Source organism: Mobula birostris, chromosome 11 (assembly GCF_030028105.1).
Source record: "Mobula birostris isolate sMobBir1 chromosome 11, sMobBir1.hap1, whole genome shotgun sequence".
NCBI classification, from domain to species: domain Eukaryota; kingdom Metazoa; phylum Chordata; class Chondrichthyes; order Myliobatiformes; family Myliobatidae; genus Mobula; species Mobula birostris.
Window position 1 is genome coordinate 36,531,844 of NC_092380.1, and position 15,619 is coordinate 36,547,462.

General features: G+C 42.7%; 1 protein-coding gene across 2 annotated transcripts in view; it reads right to left on the reverse strand.

Moving 5' to 3' along the window:
* Positions 1-157: 157 nt before the first annotated feature.
* LOC140205485 (cytochrome P450 3A24-like) overlaps positions 158-15,619 on the reverse strand; it is a 75,503-nt gene continuing 60,041 nt past the window's right edge. For both annotated transcript variants that reach the window (XM_072273096.1, XM_072273097.1), the window contains one exon: positions 158-475. In XM_072273096.1, the coding sequence (XP_072129197.1) occupies positions 401-475 (75 nt within the window). In that variant the 3' untranslated portion in view covers positions 158-400. The remainder of the gene's footprint in view (positions 476-15,619) is intronic.

Sequence of the window (15,619 nt, forward strand, 5' to 3'; positions counted from 1 at the left end):
ATTCACAACCACCAACGTTGAGTTGGGGTTTTGCTTTAAGTGGCTGGTCTGATGTGATGACGTTATTACATAAAAGGCTTTTAGTGTACTTTCTTTGTGTAGGTTTTGGAGCTCAATAAAATGTGTTATGGATTTTGTTAAACATAAAACACCTCACTTTGCTTTATTTGCAGAAACCTACAGATCAACTGATTCTTGAAGTCTTCTGCTCAGGGCATTTGTGTCTCTCTTGTGACTGTGATACTCTTCTTGATCCTTGGACATTCAGCGTAATGGAGAAAATTTCCAGTCAGCCACATGATGAAAAAGCATCTTCTCGGACACTGCCTTGTTCCTAAGCTTTCCAGTGTTACTGAGAGAAGGTCAACATGCAGAAGATAGATCAGATTTCTCCTTTGTGCTATGGCAGGTTTATCTGGAGGGTGATGGGCTCTTTGGACCGGGTTGTGCCCAATGTCTCAATTTGAAGGTACATCTGTCGAGAAAAGTAGAACAAGATATAAAGCATTTAGGCTTAATCCATTTATTCCTCAAACATACACACCAGGAGACTTTAGGTTTCCCAGGAGTACATGTATCTTTTTACTATAGAGTATGCATTTACAGCATCATGAAGCATCATAATAGCCCTTCATCCCACCCTTCCTTGCTGTCTGTCAAACAGCCAACCATACTATCATGATCAAGCCTTCCTCTGGGATCAGAAATGGAGAGTGTAGGTAGTTTTAAATTTCTTGATGTTTTCATATCTGAGTATCTGCCCAGGGACCAGGACGTAAGTGACATCACAAGGAAGGTGTTGTGTCTTTGCAATTACATATCACTTAAATAAAAGCATGCACGTGGGAGATGGCTTTAACTGGTGTCTTCACATTGCAGAGAGAGAGAGAGAGAGGGATCAATGTGCATGCGCAGACAACAGATCAATATGTAGTGCTAAGGAGGGTGACATTGCACTAAATTAAATAGATCCATATGTTAGATTATTGCAACATAAAACTGTATATGTACAAAACACTCAATTTCTCTTCCATACACCCATATTCCGTATAAACATGCTTTCACAATAACAGTCCACAACTAACTTCACCATTCTAAAGGTTCAGTCTTTTGGGTGGAGCTCTGTTTCTTTCAGGATAGAGCCTCTGGACCTGTGGAGTGGCATCAGGTTTAGTAGCTGTCTTGTCTGAGACAATGTTCTCGGTTTCCCATGTCACATTGCTATTAATGACATGTTCATCACTGGCAGGTCAGTCCAGTGGCTGTGAATGCATCCATCTTGTTGGATGCAGTTGACTCAGGTGTGTTCTTCAGTTGAGCATCCAGTATCTGGTCCACATGACATCTCCATGTCTGATCTCCAACATCCACTGTGTACATCAGTGCTCCAGTTCTTGTAGCTATCTTACCAGGGGTCCACTTGTCTTCACAGTAATCATGTGCTAGGATTTCCTGTCCAAACTTGAAGCTCCTTGCTACTTCACCTGGCAACTGATTGAATTGTTTATTCTGCACTTCCCTCCATAGATCTGGTTTCAGGAGGTCTGTGCAAAATCTCAGATTCCTATTCATGAACAGCATTGCAGGTGTTTGATTTGTCATTGCATGAACAGAGTTATGATTCACAAAAAGGAAGTTGTCCACCTTGTGCTGTAGAAAAATGTCCTCCTTGCTCATCACTTTCATGGACTTCTTGAAGGTTTGGACAAACCTTTCAGCTAACCCATTCGTTGGTGGGTGATGAGGACCTGACTTGAAATGTCTGATGCCATTTTTCTTCATGAACAGTCGGAATTCTTCTGACATGTATTGTGGCTTGTTGTAACTCATAATTTGTTGGGGTAAGCCGTTTCTGGTGAAGATAGTGCTCAGAGCAGAGACAGCCTTTGCTGAGGTGGTTGACTTCATTGGTATAACCTCCAGCCACTTCAAATGAGCATCCACAGCAATCAGAAAGATGGAGTCGATGAATGGCCCAGCAAAGTCAATATGTATTCTTTGCCATGGAGATGATGGGTGTAAAGGTGCTTGTGAGGGTGCATTTTGAACTTTTTGACATCCTGAACAGCTTTTGGCCAAGTTTTCAACCTGTTCATCTATTCCTGGCTACCACATGTAGTTCCAGGTGAGACTTCTCATCTTGACTGTACCCAGGTGTCCTTCATGCAGTTTTTCTAACACTCTGGTGCACAGTTTAGAGGGAACCACAACACAAGATCCACACATCAGCATCCTTTGACATACCAACAGTTGGTCTTATCTCACTGAGAACTCTGGAAACATAGGGTTACCATGAGCTGGCCATCCCTGCCTGGTGACTTCATAGACTTTTGACAATGTCAGGTCATTCCTTGTTTCCCTTTGGAATTTGTTACTAGCAACTGGTCCACCAATGTAATATGGAACACTTCTGCTGGGTTACAGTATGAAGACTTTCCTTCTTCAGCTGCCAATAGTGGAAGATGTGACAAGCCATAGTATTGCTGTGTTGTTTGATATCCTTGAACTCTATGTCTTAATAGTGGGCTCCTAGGAATAGTGCCCAACATTGTAACCGGATAGCAGTCATCACTGGAATTCCATTCCTGGGATTGAAAACGGACACAGGGGACTGGTGATCTGTCACTAACGTAAACTTTTGTCCGTAGAGGTAGTGGTGGAAGCTCTTTATTCCCCATACTAGACTAAGGTTGATCTGTGCGTAGTTGTGTTCTACGTTTGTCAATGATCTTGAAACAAAAGCAATCGAGCGTTCAGATCCATCTTTCATAATGTGTGACAAAAAGGCACCAATGCCATAAGGGGATGCATCACATACCAGTCTGATGGACAACAATGGGTGAGTAGTTCATCAGATGTTATCAGACTCTGTTTCCTAGAATGCTTTTTCGCATCTTTCTGACAATTCCCACTTTGCTCTTGTCGCAATAGTGCAATGAATGGGTGCAGCAGTGTTTGGGAGTAGTTTATAAGGCCCAAGTATGACCTGCGTTGTGACACATTTTCCAGGTTGGGTGCTTGTAGCACTGCTTCAGTATTCTCTTGTGACTTATGTAAGCTATGCTTGTCAATGATATATCCACAATATGAGATTTTATTCTTGAAAAATTCACGTTTTTCTCTCTTTGCAGACCATACTCACTCAGCCTGGTAAGCACTTTATCAAGGTTCTGGAAGTGCTCTTCATCATTTTTGCCATTCACTATGATGTCATCAAGGTAATATTGTGTTTCTGGGATACCTTGAAGCACTTGGTCCACTGCTCTTTGCCAAATTGCTGGAGCTGATGTGATGCCAAAGATCGGACAATTATATTGGAACAGTCCCTTGTGAGTGTTAATTATGAGGAACTTACTGTTTGACTCCTCAATCTCCACTTGCAGATAGGCTTGTACAAATCAATCTTTGAAAACTTGCCCCTCCTGCCAAAGATGCATGTTTTCTGTGTGGCAGGATATACTGCACAGAATGCAACACTGGATTGAAATCCCCACATATGCGAACGGCTCCAGCCTTCCCTTCTTGATCACCGGGACAATTGGAATCACTCTATTCAACCGTGGAGAGAATTCCAGATGCCTCCAAGTTCTGTAGTTCAGCATCCACTTTAGGATGTTGTGCATTGGGCACTGGACACACTTTATGGAATCTTGGTGTTGCATAGAGTTCAATTCGGGCCTTCATACCTTTGAGTTTACCAATACCCTTCTCAAAGTCTCTGGTTGGTGCTACCATTCAGGCTGCTGTTGCCTGTTGAAGTCAGACTAAGAGCTTTGATTGAGTGCCAGTCTAGCTGGATTTTTCTCAACCATTCACGGCTGAAAAGTGCTGGCCATTCACTTTTCAATACATAAAGCTCTAAGTGCTGTGTTTGGCCTCCATACGTTACATTCAATTTCAGGTTGCCTTTGGGGGACATTTTTTTGCCTGTGTAAGTCTTTAGCATCACTGAGGTCTTCTGTCATGGTATCTTAGAAAATTGTGTGTTGTAGTCAGCCTCTGGAAACTATAGACAAAACTGACACTGTATCCAGCTCCATTTTCAGCTTTTCACCAGACATATCTATTGTGAACTCGTTCCGTTATACTATGTAATTCCAGGCATGACAGCTCACCTTTGCCAGACTCTGTGTTGTCTGATTCATATTTGTTTACTTTAGTTATTTGCTTAGTTTTGTGAATGAAACTCTTCATTTGGTGTGGTTTTTCTCTTTGGTTGTGCTTTTTGTCTGACTTGTGTGCTTTCTCCATGTGATCTTGTCTGTGACACTTTCTGCAGACTTTTTCTTTGAACCAATAGTCAACTGCACCATGGGATGATTTGTCACATGGATACCATTTTTGGTTTTTTGCACCATTCAGGGACATTTTGTGTATTTCACATTCTAACTTACTTTTCTGTAGTTCTGCTGCAACCTTTGCTGAAGTTTCTAACAATATTGCAATGGTTAATGCCCTTTCTAAGGTTAGGTCTCTTTCAGACAGTAGCCTCTTTTGAGTGCTCTGACTATGCATGCCACATGTAAGCCTGTCCCTTAAAGCATCTGACAGTCTGTCTCTGAAGTCACAATACTGGGAAAGTTTATGCAGTTCTGCAATGTATTCAGAAATGCTTTCATCCTTTGACTGATTCCTTTTGTAAAATCTAAACCTCTCAGCTATTGCCAGTGGTTTAGGGCTCAAGTGATTTTGTAAACTTGTAACAATTTCATCGAGCAGCTTGCTTACTGGTGTTTCAGGGATTATTATGTTGTGAAAGAGACCATTTGTCCTTGCAACCACTAAGCTAACAAGTTTAGGGGTTTCTTTTGCTCCTCCACATTGTTTGCGTTACAATACAGTTCCACCCTCTCGATATATGACTCCCAGCCTTCATTGGCGCTATCAAATTCATCAACTTTCCCAAAAGGAGCCGTTACTTTCACTTAAGATTCAGCATTTCTTTCACCATTACTCATAGGTTCTTCGGCTTTCTTGTGCTGTTTAGCTCTCGCTGTTTCATCTCATAACTGTCACTGCAGTTTGTGATATTTTCTGGCATTCAGGTTCACCAATTTGTTGTATCTTTGAAACTATGTATCAATTAAATAAAAACATACATGCGAGAGATGGCATTAACTGATGTATTCACATTGCAGTGAGAGAGAGAGAGAACAATGCGTGTGTGTAGACAGCAGATGAATAAGTAGTGCTAAGGGGGGGTGGTATCATTGCTCTAAAAGAAATAGATCCATACAGCAGATAAATGCATGTTACCGGCGTCGCTGAAGAACTGGGATCTCTTTGTATGACCTATACAAAAAGGAGGGGTTACTCCTGAACCCGAGGGGGACCAATATCCTTGTGGACAGGTTTGCTATAGATGTTGGGGAGGGTTTAAACTAATCTGGCAGGGGGAGGGGAACTGAGTCAGAGGGCTGTTGGTTTACAAGCAGAGCCAGTGTGTAGTGTTACTGACAGAAAGAACAGCCAGATGATAGGGCAAAATTGCTGTAAGTGGATGAGTTGCAGTGGAAAAGGGGGACAAATTCAGAAATGGTGATGAATACTGGTCTGAAGGTGCTATATTTGAATGCACGCAGTAAACAGAATAACGTAGGTGATCTTGTAGCACAGTTAGAGATTGGTAAGTATGGCATTGTGGCATTACTGAGTCCATGTATCAAAAGGGCAGGCAGTGAAGCAGAGGGGGTGACATTGGCTCTTTTGATAAAAAGTGAAATCAAATCCTTGGAAAGAGGATTGATTTAAATCCTTCGAGAGCCCATAAGGATTCTATATCTTCTAATCCTACAGTACTTTGCAAAAGTCTTAGGCAATTTCTTAACTCTATCTACAAGGACTCAATCTCTTCTGATCGTACAGTACTGTGCAAAAATATATAGCTGAGGTGCCTAAGATTTTTGCACAGTACTGTAGTAATTTTATGTATTGCAGTGTAATGCACCTCAGAAATAAATTTCCTGATATACGTGAGAGATGATAAACCTGATTTTGATACGAGTTTCTATTGTGGACTAAGAGTGGGAAGGAAATAAGAAGAGGGGAATCATGGTTGGGAAAAGGGGAAGGGTGAGGAGAGGCAACAGGAAGCACCAGAGAGATAGTTTGTAATGATCAATAAACCAATTGTTTGGAATCTAATGACCTTGCCTAGTGTCTCAGGGTTGGGTGTGTCTGTACCCGCGCCACCCCCTCCCCCAACCCTTGGCTCTCCTTCTCTGCCACCTGTCCAAACCCCTCCCTCGGCACTACACCCTTCCCAGTCCCACCAGATTTACAACTTCGCTCTCTGCTCCATGTTGACAAATACAGTACTGTGCACAAGTCTTAGGCACCCTAGCTATATATTTTTGCACAGTACTGTATGATCAGAAGATATTGAGTCCTTGTAGATAGAGTTAAGAAATTGCAAGAGTAAAAAGACCCTGATGGGAGTTATGTATATCCAGGCCTCTGAAAAGTAGCCAGGATATGGGCTACAAATTATAATGGGAGAGAGGAAAGGCATGTCACAAGGGCAATGTTACAATAATCAGCGGTGATTTCAATATGCAGGTAGACTGGGAAAATTAGTCTGGTGCTGGATCCCATGAGAGATATTGTGGTTGAGCCCACTTTCTGGACGGGGTGTTGTATAATTAACCAGATTTAATTAGGCAGCATATGGTAAAGGAACACTTACGAAGCAGTGATCATAGAAACCATAGAAAACCATAGAAAAACTACAGCACAGAAACAGGCCTTTTGGCCCTTCTTGGCTGTGCCGAACTATTTTCTGCCTAGTCCCACTGACCTGCACACGGACCATATCCCTCCATACACCTCCCATCCATGTATCTGTCCTTTTTATTCTTAAATGTTAAAAAAGAACCTGCATTTACCACCTCGTCTGGCAGCTCATTCCATACTCCCGCCACTCGCTGTGTGAATAAGCCCCCCCCATAATGTTCCCTTTAAACTCCCCCCCCCTCACCCTTAACCCATGTCCTCTGGTTTTTTTCCTCCCCTTGCCTCAGTGGAAAAAGCCTGCTTGCATTCACTCTATCTATACCCATCATGATTTTATATACCTCTATCAAATCTCCCCTCATTCTTCTACACTCCAGGGAATAAAGTCCCAACCTATTCAACCTTTCTCTGTAACTGAGTTTCTCAAGTCCCGGCAACATCCTTGTAAACATTCTCTGCACTCTTTCAACCTTATTTATATCCTTCCTGTAATCTGGTGACCAAAACTGAACACAATACTCCAGATTCGGCCTCACCAATGCCTTATACAAACTCATCATAACATTCCAGCTCTTATACTCAATACTTTGATTAATAAATGCCAATGTACCAAAAGCTCTCTTTATGACTTTCTCTACCTGTGACGCCACTCTTAGAGAATTTTGTATCTGTATTCCCAGATCCCTCTGTTCTACTGCACTCCTCAGTGCCTTCCCATTTACCCTGTATGTTCTACCTTGGTTTGTCCTTCCAAAGTGCAATACTTCACACTTGTCTGTATTAAACTCCATCTGCCATTTTTCAGCCCATTTTTCCAGCTGGTCCAAGTCCCTCTGCAGGCTCTGAAAACCTTCCTCACTGTCCACTATACCTCTAATCTTTCTATCATCAGGAAATTTGCTGATCCAATTTACCACATTATCATCCAGATCATTGATATAGATGACAAATAACAATGGACCCAGCACTGATCCCTGTGGCACACCACTAGTCACAGGCCTCCACTCTGAGAAGCAATTCTCTACTACCACTCTTTGGCTTCTTCCACTGGGCCAATGTCTAATCCAATTTACCACCTCTCCATGTGTACCTAGCGACTGAATTTTCCTAACTAACCTCCCATGCGGGACCTTGTCAAAGGCCTTACTGAAGTCCATGTAGACAACATTCACTGCCTTTCCTTCATCCACTTTCCTGGTAACCTCCTCGAAAAACTCCAATAGACTAGTCAAACATGACCTACCATGCGCAAGGCCATGTTGGCTCTCCCTGATAAGTCCCTGTGTATCCAAACGCTTGTAGATTCTGTCTCTTAGTACTCCCTCCAATAACTTACCCACTACCGTCATCAAACTTACCGGCCTATAATTTCCCGGATTACTTTTTGATCCTTTTTTAAACAACGGAACAACATGAGCTACTCTCCAATCCTCCAGCACCTCACCCGTAGACACAGACATTTTAAATATATCTGCCAGGGACCCTGCAATTTCAACACTAGTCTCCTTCAAGGTCCGAGGGAACACCCTGTCAGATCCTGGGAATTTATCCACTTTAATTTGCCTCAAGATAGCAAGCAGCTCCTCCTTTTCAATCTGTACAGCTTCCATGATCTCACTACTTGTTTCCCTTAATTTCATAGACTTCATGCCAGTTTCCTTAGTAAATACAGACACAAAAAAATCATTTAAGATCTCCCTCATTTCTTTTGATCATAATAGGAAAGAATTTACCTTGCAATTTGAGAGGGAAAAACTAAAATCAGATGTATCAGTATTACAGTAGAGTAAAAAGGAATTACAGAGGCTGGCCAAAGTTGATTGGAAGGGGACACTAACAGGAATGATGGAAGCAATTCAGAAGACACAGGATAGATGCATCCCAAAGAAGAGGAAATATTCTACAGGCAGGATTTCACAGCTGTGGCTGACAAGGGAAGTCAAAAACGACATAAAAGCAAAAGTGAGGACATACAACAGAGAAAAAAAAATAGTGGCAAGTTAGAAGATTGGGAAACTTTTAAAACCAACAGATGGCAACTAAAAAAGCCATGGAAGGTGGGGTAGATGAATTATGAAGATTAGCTAGCCAATAATATCAAAGAGGAGACCAAAAGTTTTTTCAAATATATAAAGGGTAAAACAGAGGGGAGAGTAGATATTGGATCACTGGAAAATAATGCCAAAGGGGTAGTAATGGAGGACAAGGAAATGGTGGACAAACTGAGTAAGTATCTTGCATCAGTCTTCACTGTGGAAGAAATTAAGAGAGTGTCAAGGGACAGAAAAGAGTGCAGTTGTTATTACAAGGGAGAAGGTGCTTGAGAAACTGAAAGGTCTGAAGGTAGATAAAATAGATAAATACTTTATTGACCCAAAGGAAATTACAGTGTCACAGTAGCATTACAAGTGCACAGATGTACAAATACTAGAAGGGAAGTAAGAAAGAAGAAAAAGTTACCTTAAAAATAAAATGTACAAGATTTACAAGTGAAAGATTACAAGATTTACAATATTTCCAAGTTCACACTGATAGATGGTTTTTCAAGAATTACTCTAATATTATACAGTAAAGGGTGCACATTCACGCCATCCAGATAAGAAGTGATAGTAGTATTGCACAGCATTGTGATGTGTGTCGCGATAGCAGAGTGGAGTGTGGTAAAGTTATCGGGACCAGATGGACTACAGCCCAAGGGTTCTGAAAGAGGTAGCTGAAGAGACTTGGGAAGAATTGGTAATGATCCTTCAAGAATCAATACATTCTGGCATTCTTCTAGAGGACTGGACATTTTCAAATGTCATTCCACACTTCAAGAAGGGAGAGCGGCAGAAGAAAGGAAATTATAGGCTAGTTAGCCTGACCTTGGTGGTTGAGAAGATGTTGGAGTTGATTGTTAAGGATGTGGTTTCAGGGTACTTGGAGACACATGATAAAACAGGCCAAGGTTAGTATAGTTTCCTCAAGGGGAAATCTTGCCTGACAGATCTGTTAGAATTCTTTGAGGAAATAACAAGCAGGATAGACAAAGGAGAAACAGTGGCTGCTGTATGCTTGGATTTTCAGAAGGCATTTGACAAGGTGTTACATTTGAGGCTGCTTAACAAGATAAGTGCCTGTGGTATTACAGTAAAAATACTGGCAAAGATAGAACATTGGCTGATTGGCAGGAGGCAAATAGTAGGAATAAAGGAAGCCTTTTCTGATTGGCTGCTAGTTACCAGTGGTGTTAGGCAGGGGTCAGTGCTGGGACCACTTTTTCTTACATTGTATGCCAATGATTGGATGAGAGAATCAGTGGTTTTGTGGCCAAGTCTGCAAACAATACGAACATAGGTGGAGAGGCAGATAGTGCTGAAGGAACAGGGAAGTTGCAGAAGGATTTTGACAGTTTATGAGAATGGGCAAAGAAGTGGCAGATGGAATACAGTGCCGGGAAGTGAATGGTCATGCAATTTGGTAGAAAGAATGAAAGCATAGACTATTTTCTAAACAAAGAAAAAATTCAAAAATCTGAGGTACAAGGGGACTTGGGAGTCTTTGTGCAGGATTCCATGAAGGTTAATTTGCAGGTTGAGTCAGTGGTGAGGAAGGCAAATACAATGTTAGCATTCATTTCGAAAGGGCTAGAATATAAAGGCAAGGGCTTTATAAGGCACTGGTGAGAACTCATTTAGAGTATGATGGGCTGTTTTGGACCTCTTATCTAAGAAAGGATGTACTGACGTTTGAGAGGGTTCAGAGGAAGTTCACGAGAATGACTCCAGCAATGAAATGGTTATCGTATAAGGAGTGATTGATGGCTCTGGGCGTGTACACACTGGGAATTAGAAGAATGAGGGAGGAATCTCATTGAAACCCATTGAATGTTCAATGGCCTAGATAAAGAGGATGTTTCCTACGGTGGGGAAGTCTAGGACCAGAGGCACAGCCTCAGAATAGAGGGGTACCTGTTTAGAACAAAGATGAGGTAGAATTTGTTTCACCAGAGGATGAATTTGTGGAATTTGTTGCAAAGGGTGGCTGTGGAGGCCAGGTTATTAGGTGTATTTAAGGCAGAAATTGATAGATTCTTGATTAGTCAGGATGTGCAAGGTTATGGGTGAAGGAAGGAGAATGGGGTGGAAAGGGAAATGGTTCTGCCATGATGAAATGGTAATGCAGTCTACATGGGCCAAATGGCCTCATTCTGCTCCTGTGTCTTATCATCTTATGATCTTTCTTTGAAGTTTGCACAGATTCAACTTGTCACCAAAATCTTTGGCAAACCTCTATAGATACGCAGTGGATTGAGGGAAACTGATGGACATTATTTACTTGGATTTCCGGAAGGCATTCGATAAGTTGCCACATAAGGGAGTTATTCATAAGATAAGGATGCACAGAGTTGGGGTGATGTATTAGCATGGATAGAGGATTGGTTAACCAACAGAAAGCAGAGTGTTGGAATACATGGGTGTTCCTCTGGTTGGCAATCAGTGGTGAGTGGTGTGCCACAGGGATCAGAGCTGAACCCGCAACTGTTCACGATATACATTAATGATCTGGAAGAGGGGACCAAGTGTTGTGTATTTAAGTTTGCTGATGACACTAAATTAAGTGGAAAAGCAAATTGTGCAGAGGATACGGAGAGTCTACAGAGAGATATAGATAGGCTAAGTGAGTGGGCAAGGGTCTGGCAGATGGAACAATGTTGGTAAATGCAAGGTAATCCACTTTGGAAAGAAAAATGGAAGATCAGATTATTATTTAAATGGTAAAAGTTTGCAGAAAGCTGCTGTGCAGAGTGACTTGGGAGTGCTTGTTCATGAATCACAAATTGTTGGTTTTGCAGGTGCAGCAAGCTATCAAAAAGGCAAATGGAATGTTGGCCTTCCATTGCTAGAGGGATTGAACTTAAGAGCAGGGAGGTTATGCTGCAATTGGAGAAGGTATTGGTGAGGCCGCATCAGGAGTACTGCGTACAGTTCTGGTCTCCTTACTTGAGGAGGGATATACTGGCTTTGGACGTGGTGTAGAGGAGGTTCACCTAGATGATCTCCAAGTTTGCGGATGACACGAAGCTGGGTGGCAGTGTCAGCTGTGAGGAGGATGCTAAGAGGATGCAGGGTGACTTGGATAGGTTGGGTGAGTAGGCAAATTCATGGCAGATGCAATTTAATGTGGATAAATGTGAAGTTATCCACTTTGGTGGCAAAAATAGGAAAACAGATTATTATCTGAATGGTGCCCGATTAGGAAAAGGGGAGGTGCAAGGAGACCTGGGTGTCATTATACACCAGTCATTGAAAGTGGGCATGCGGGTACAGCAGGCGGCGAAAAAGGCGAATGGTATGCTGGCATTTATAGCGAGAGGATTCGAGTACAGGAGCAGGGAGGTACTACTGCAGTTGTACAAGGCCTTGGTGAGACCACACCTGGAGTATTGTGTGCAGTTTTGGTCCCCTAATCTGAGGAAAGACATCCTTGCCATAGAGGGAGTACAAAGAAGGTTCACCAGATTGATTCCTGGGATGGCAGGACTTTCATATGAAGAAAGACTGGATGAACTGGGCTTGTACTCGTTGGAATTTAGAAGATTGAGGGGGGATCTGATTGAAACGTATAAGATCCTAAAGGGATTGGACAGGCTAGATGCAGGAAGATTGTTCCTGATGTTGGGGAAGTCCAGAACGAGGGGCCACAGTTTGAGGATAGAGGGGAAGCCTTTTAGGACTGAGATTAGGAAAAACTTCTTCACACAGAGAGTGGTGAATCTGTGGAATTCTCTGCCACAGGAAACAGTTGAGGCCAGTTCATTGGCTATATTTAAGAGGGAGTTAGATATGGCCCTTGTGGCTACGGGGGTCAGGGGGTATGGAGGGAAGGCTGGGGCGGGGTTCTGAGTTGGATGATCAGCCATGATCATAATAAATGGCGGTGCAGGCTCGAAGGGCCGAATGGCCTACTCCTGCACCTATTTTCTATGTTTCTATGATAGTTTGCCTCCCAGGTGCCAGGGTCCGGGAGGTTTCCGATTGTGTCCACGATATCCTGAAATGGGAAGGTGTACAGCCGGAAGTCGTGGTACATATTGGTACCAACAACATAGGTAGGAAAAGGGAGAAGCTCCTGAAAACAGACTATAGGGAGTTAGGAAGGGAGTTGAGAAGCAAGACCTCAAAGGTAGTAATCTTGGGATTACTGCCTGTGCCAGGCAACAGTGAGTATAGGAATAGAGTGAGGTGGAGGATAAATGCGTGGCTGAGAGATTGGAGCAGGGGGCAAAGATTCAGATTTCTGGATCATTGGGACCTCTTTTGGGGCAGGCGTGACCTGTACAAAAGGGACTTGAATCCGGGGGAGCCCAATATCCTGGCAGGAAGGTTTGCTGAGGCTATTGGAGGGAGTTTAAACTAGAATTGCTGGGGGTGAGAACCAAACTGAAGAGACTGAGGAAGAAGCAGTTGGCTCACAAATAGAGAAAGTTTGTAGACAGTGCGAGAGGAAAGATAGGCAGGTGATAGAGAAGGGATACGCTCAGACCGATGGTTTAAGATGTGTCTATTTTAATGCAAGAAGCGTTATGAACAAAGTGGATGAGTTTAGAGCCTGGATCAGTACTTGGAGCTATGGTGTTGTGGCCATTACAGAGACTTAGATGGCTCAGGGACAGGAATGGTTACTTAGAGTGCTAGGCTTTAGATGTTTCAGAAAGGTCAGGGAGGGAGGCAAAAGAGGTGGGGGCATGGATCTGCTGATCAGAGATAGTGTCAGAGCTGCAGAAAAAGAGGAAGTCTTGGAGGGATTGTCCACTGAGTCTCTATGGGTGGAAGTTAGAAAAATGAAGGGGTCAATAAATCCGCTGGGTATTTTTTTTATATAGACCACGCAATAGAAACTGGGACATCGAGAAGCAGATAGGGAGACAGATTCTGGAAAGGTGTATAATAACAGTTGTCGTGGTGGGAGATTTTAATTTCCCAACTATTGATTGGTATCTTCCTAGAGCAAAGGGTTTAGATGGGGTGGAGTTTGTTAGGTGTGTTCAGGAAGGTTTCCTGACACAATATGTAGATAAGCCTACAAGAGGAGAGGCTGTACTTGATCTGGTATTGGGAAATGAACCCGGTCAGGTGTCAGATCTCTCAGTGGGAGAGCATTTTGGAGATAGTGATCACAATTCTATCTCCTTTACCATAGCATTGGAGAGGGATACGAACAGACCAGTTAGGAAAGTGTTTAATTGGAGTAAGGGGAAATATGAAGCCATCAGGCAGGAACTTGGAAGCATAAAGTGGGAACAGAAGTTCTCAGGGAAACGTACAGAAGGAATGGGGCAAATGTTCAGGGGATATTTGCGTGGTGTTCTAAATAGGTACATTCCAAAGAGACAGGGAAAGGATGATAGGGTACAGGAACCGTGGTGTACAAAGGCTGTTGAAAATCTAGTTGAGAAGAAAAGAAAAGTTCAAAAAACTAGGTAATGATAGAGATCTAGAAGATTATAAGGCTAGCAGGAAGGAGCTTAAGAATGAAATTAGGAGAGCCAGAGGGGGCCATGAGAAGGCCTTGGCGAGCAGGGTTAAAGAAAATCCCCAAGACAATCTACAAGCATGTGAAGAGCAAGAGGATAAGATGTGAGAGAATAGGACCAATTGTGACAGTGGAAAAGTGTGAATGAAACCAGAGATGGTAGCAGAGGTACTTAATGAATACTTTGCTTCAGTATTCACTATGGAAAAGGATCTTGGCAATTGTAGGGATGACTTACAGTGGATTGAAAAGCTTGAGCATATAGATATTAAGAAAGAGGATGTGCTGGAGCTTTTGGAAAGCATGAAGTTGGATAAGTCTTCAGGACTGGACGAGATGTACCCCAGACTACTGTGAGGGGTGAGGGAAGAGATTGCTGAGCCTCTGGCAATGATCTTTGCATCATCAATGGGAATGGGAGAGGTTCCAGAGGATTGGAAGTTTGCAGATGTTGTTCCCTTATTCAAGAAAGGGAGTAGAGATAGGCCAGGAAATTATGGACCAGTGAGTCTTACTTCAGTGGTTGGTAAGTTGATGGAAAAGATTCTGAGAGACAGGATTTATGAAGATTTTGAGAGGCATAATATGATTAAGAATAGTCAGCATGGCTTTGTGAAAGGCAGGTAGTGCCTTACGAGCCTAATTGAATTTACTGAGATTGTGACTAAACACAATGGTGAAGGTGGAGCAGTAGATGTAGTGTATATGGATTTCAGCAAGGCATTTGATAAGGCACCCCATGTAAGGCTTACTGAGAAAATAAGGAGGCATGGGATCCAAGAGGACATTGCTTTGTGGATCTAGAATTGGCTTTCCCACAGAAGGCAAAGAGTGGTTGTAGACGAGTCATATTCTGCATGGAGGCCGGTGACCAGTCGTGTGCCTTAGTGATCTGTTCTGAGACCACTTCTCTTCATGATTTTTATAAATGACCTGGATGAGGAAGTGGGGGGATGGGTTAGTAAACTTGCTGATGACACAAAGGTTGGGGGTGTTGTGGATAGTGTGGAGGGCTGTCAGACGTTACAGCGGGACATTGATAGGATGCAAAACTGGGCTGAGAAGTAGCAGATGGAGTTCAACCCAGATAAGTGTGAGGTGGTTCATTTTGGTAGGTCAAATACAATGGCAGAATATAGCATTAATGCTAAGACTCTTGGCAGTGTGGAGGATCAGAGGGATCTTGGAGTCCAAGTCCATAGGACACTCAAAGCTGCTGCGCAGGTTTACTGTGTGGTTAAGAAGGCATATGGTGCATTGGTGTTCATCAACCATGGGATTAAGTTTAAGAGCGGAGAGATAATGTTACAACTATATAGGACCCTTGTCAAGGACCCTCACCATCCTAGCCATGCTATCATCTCGCAAATAC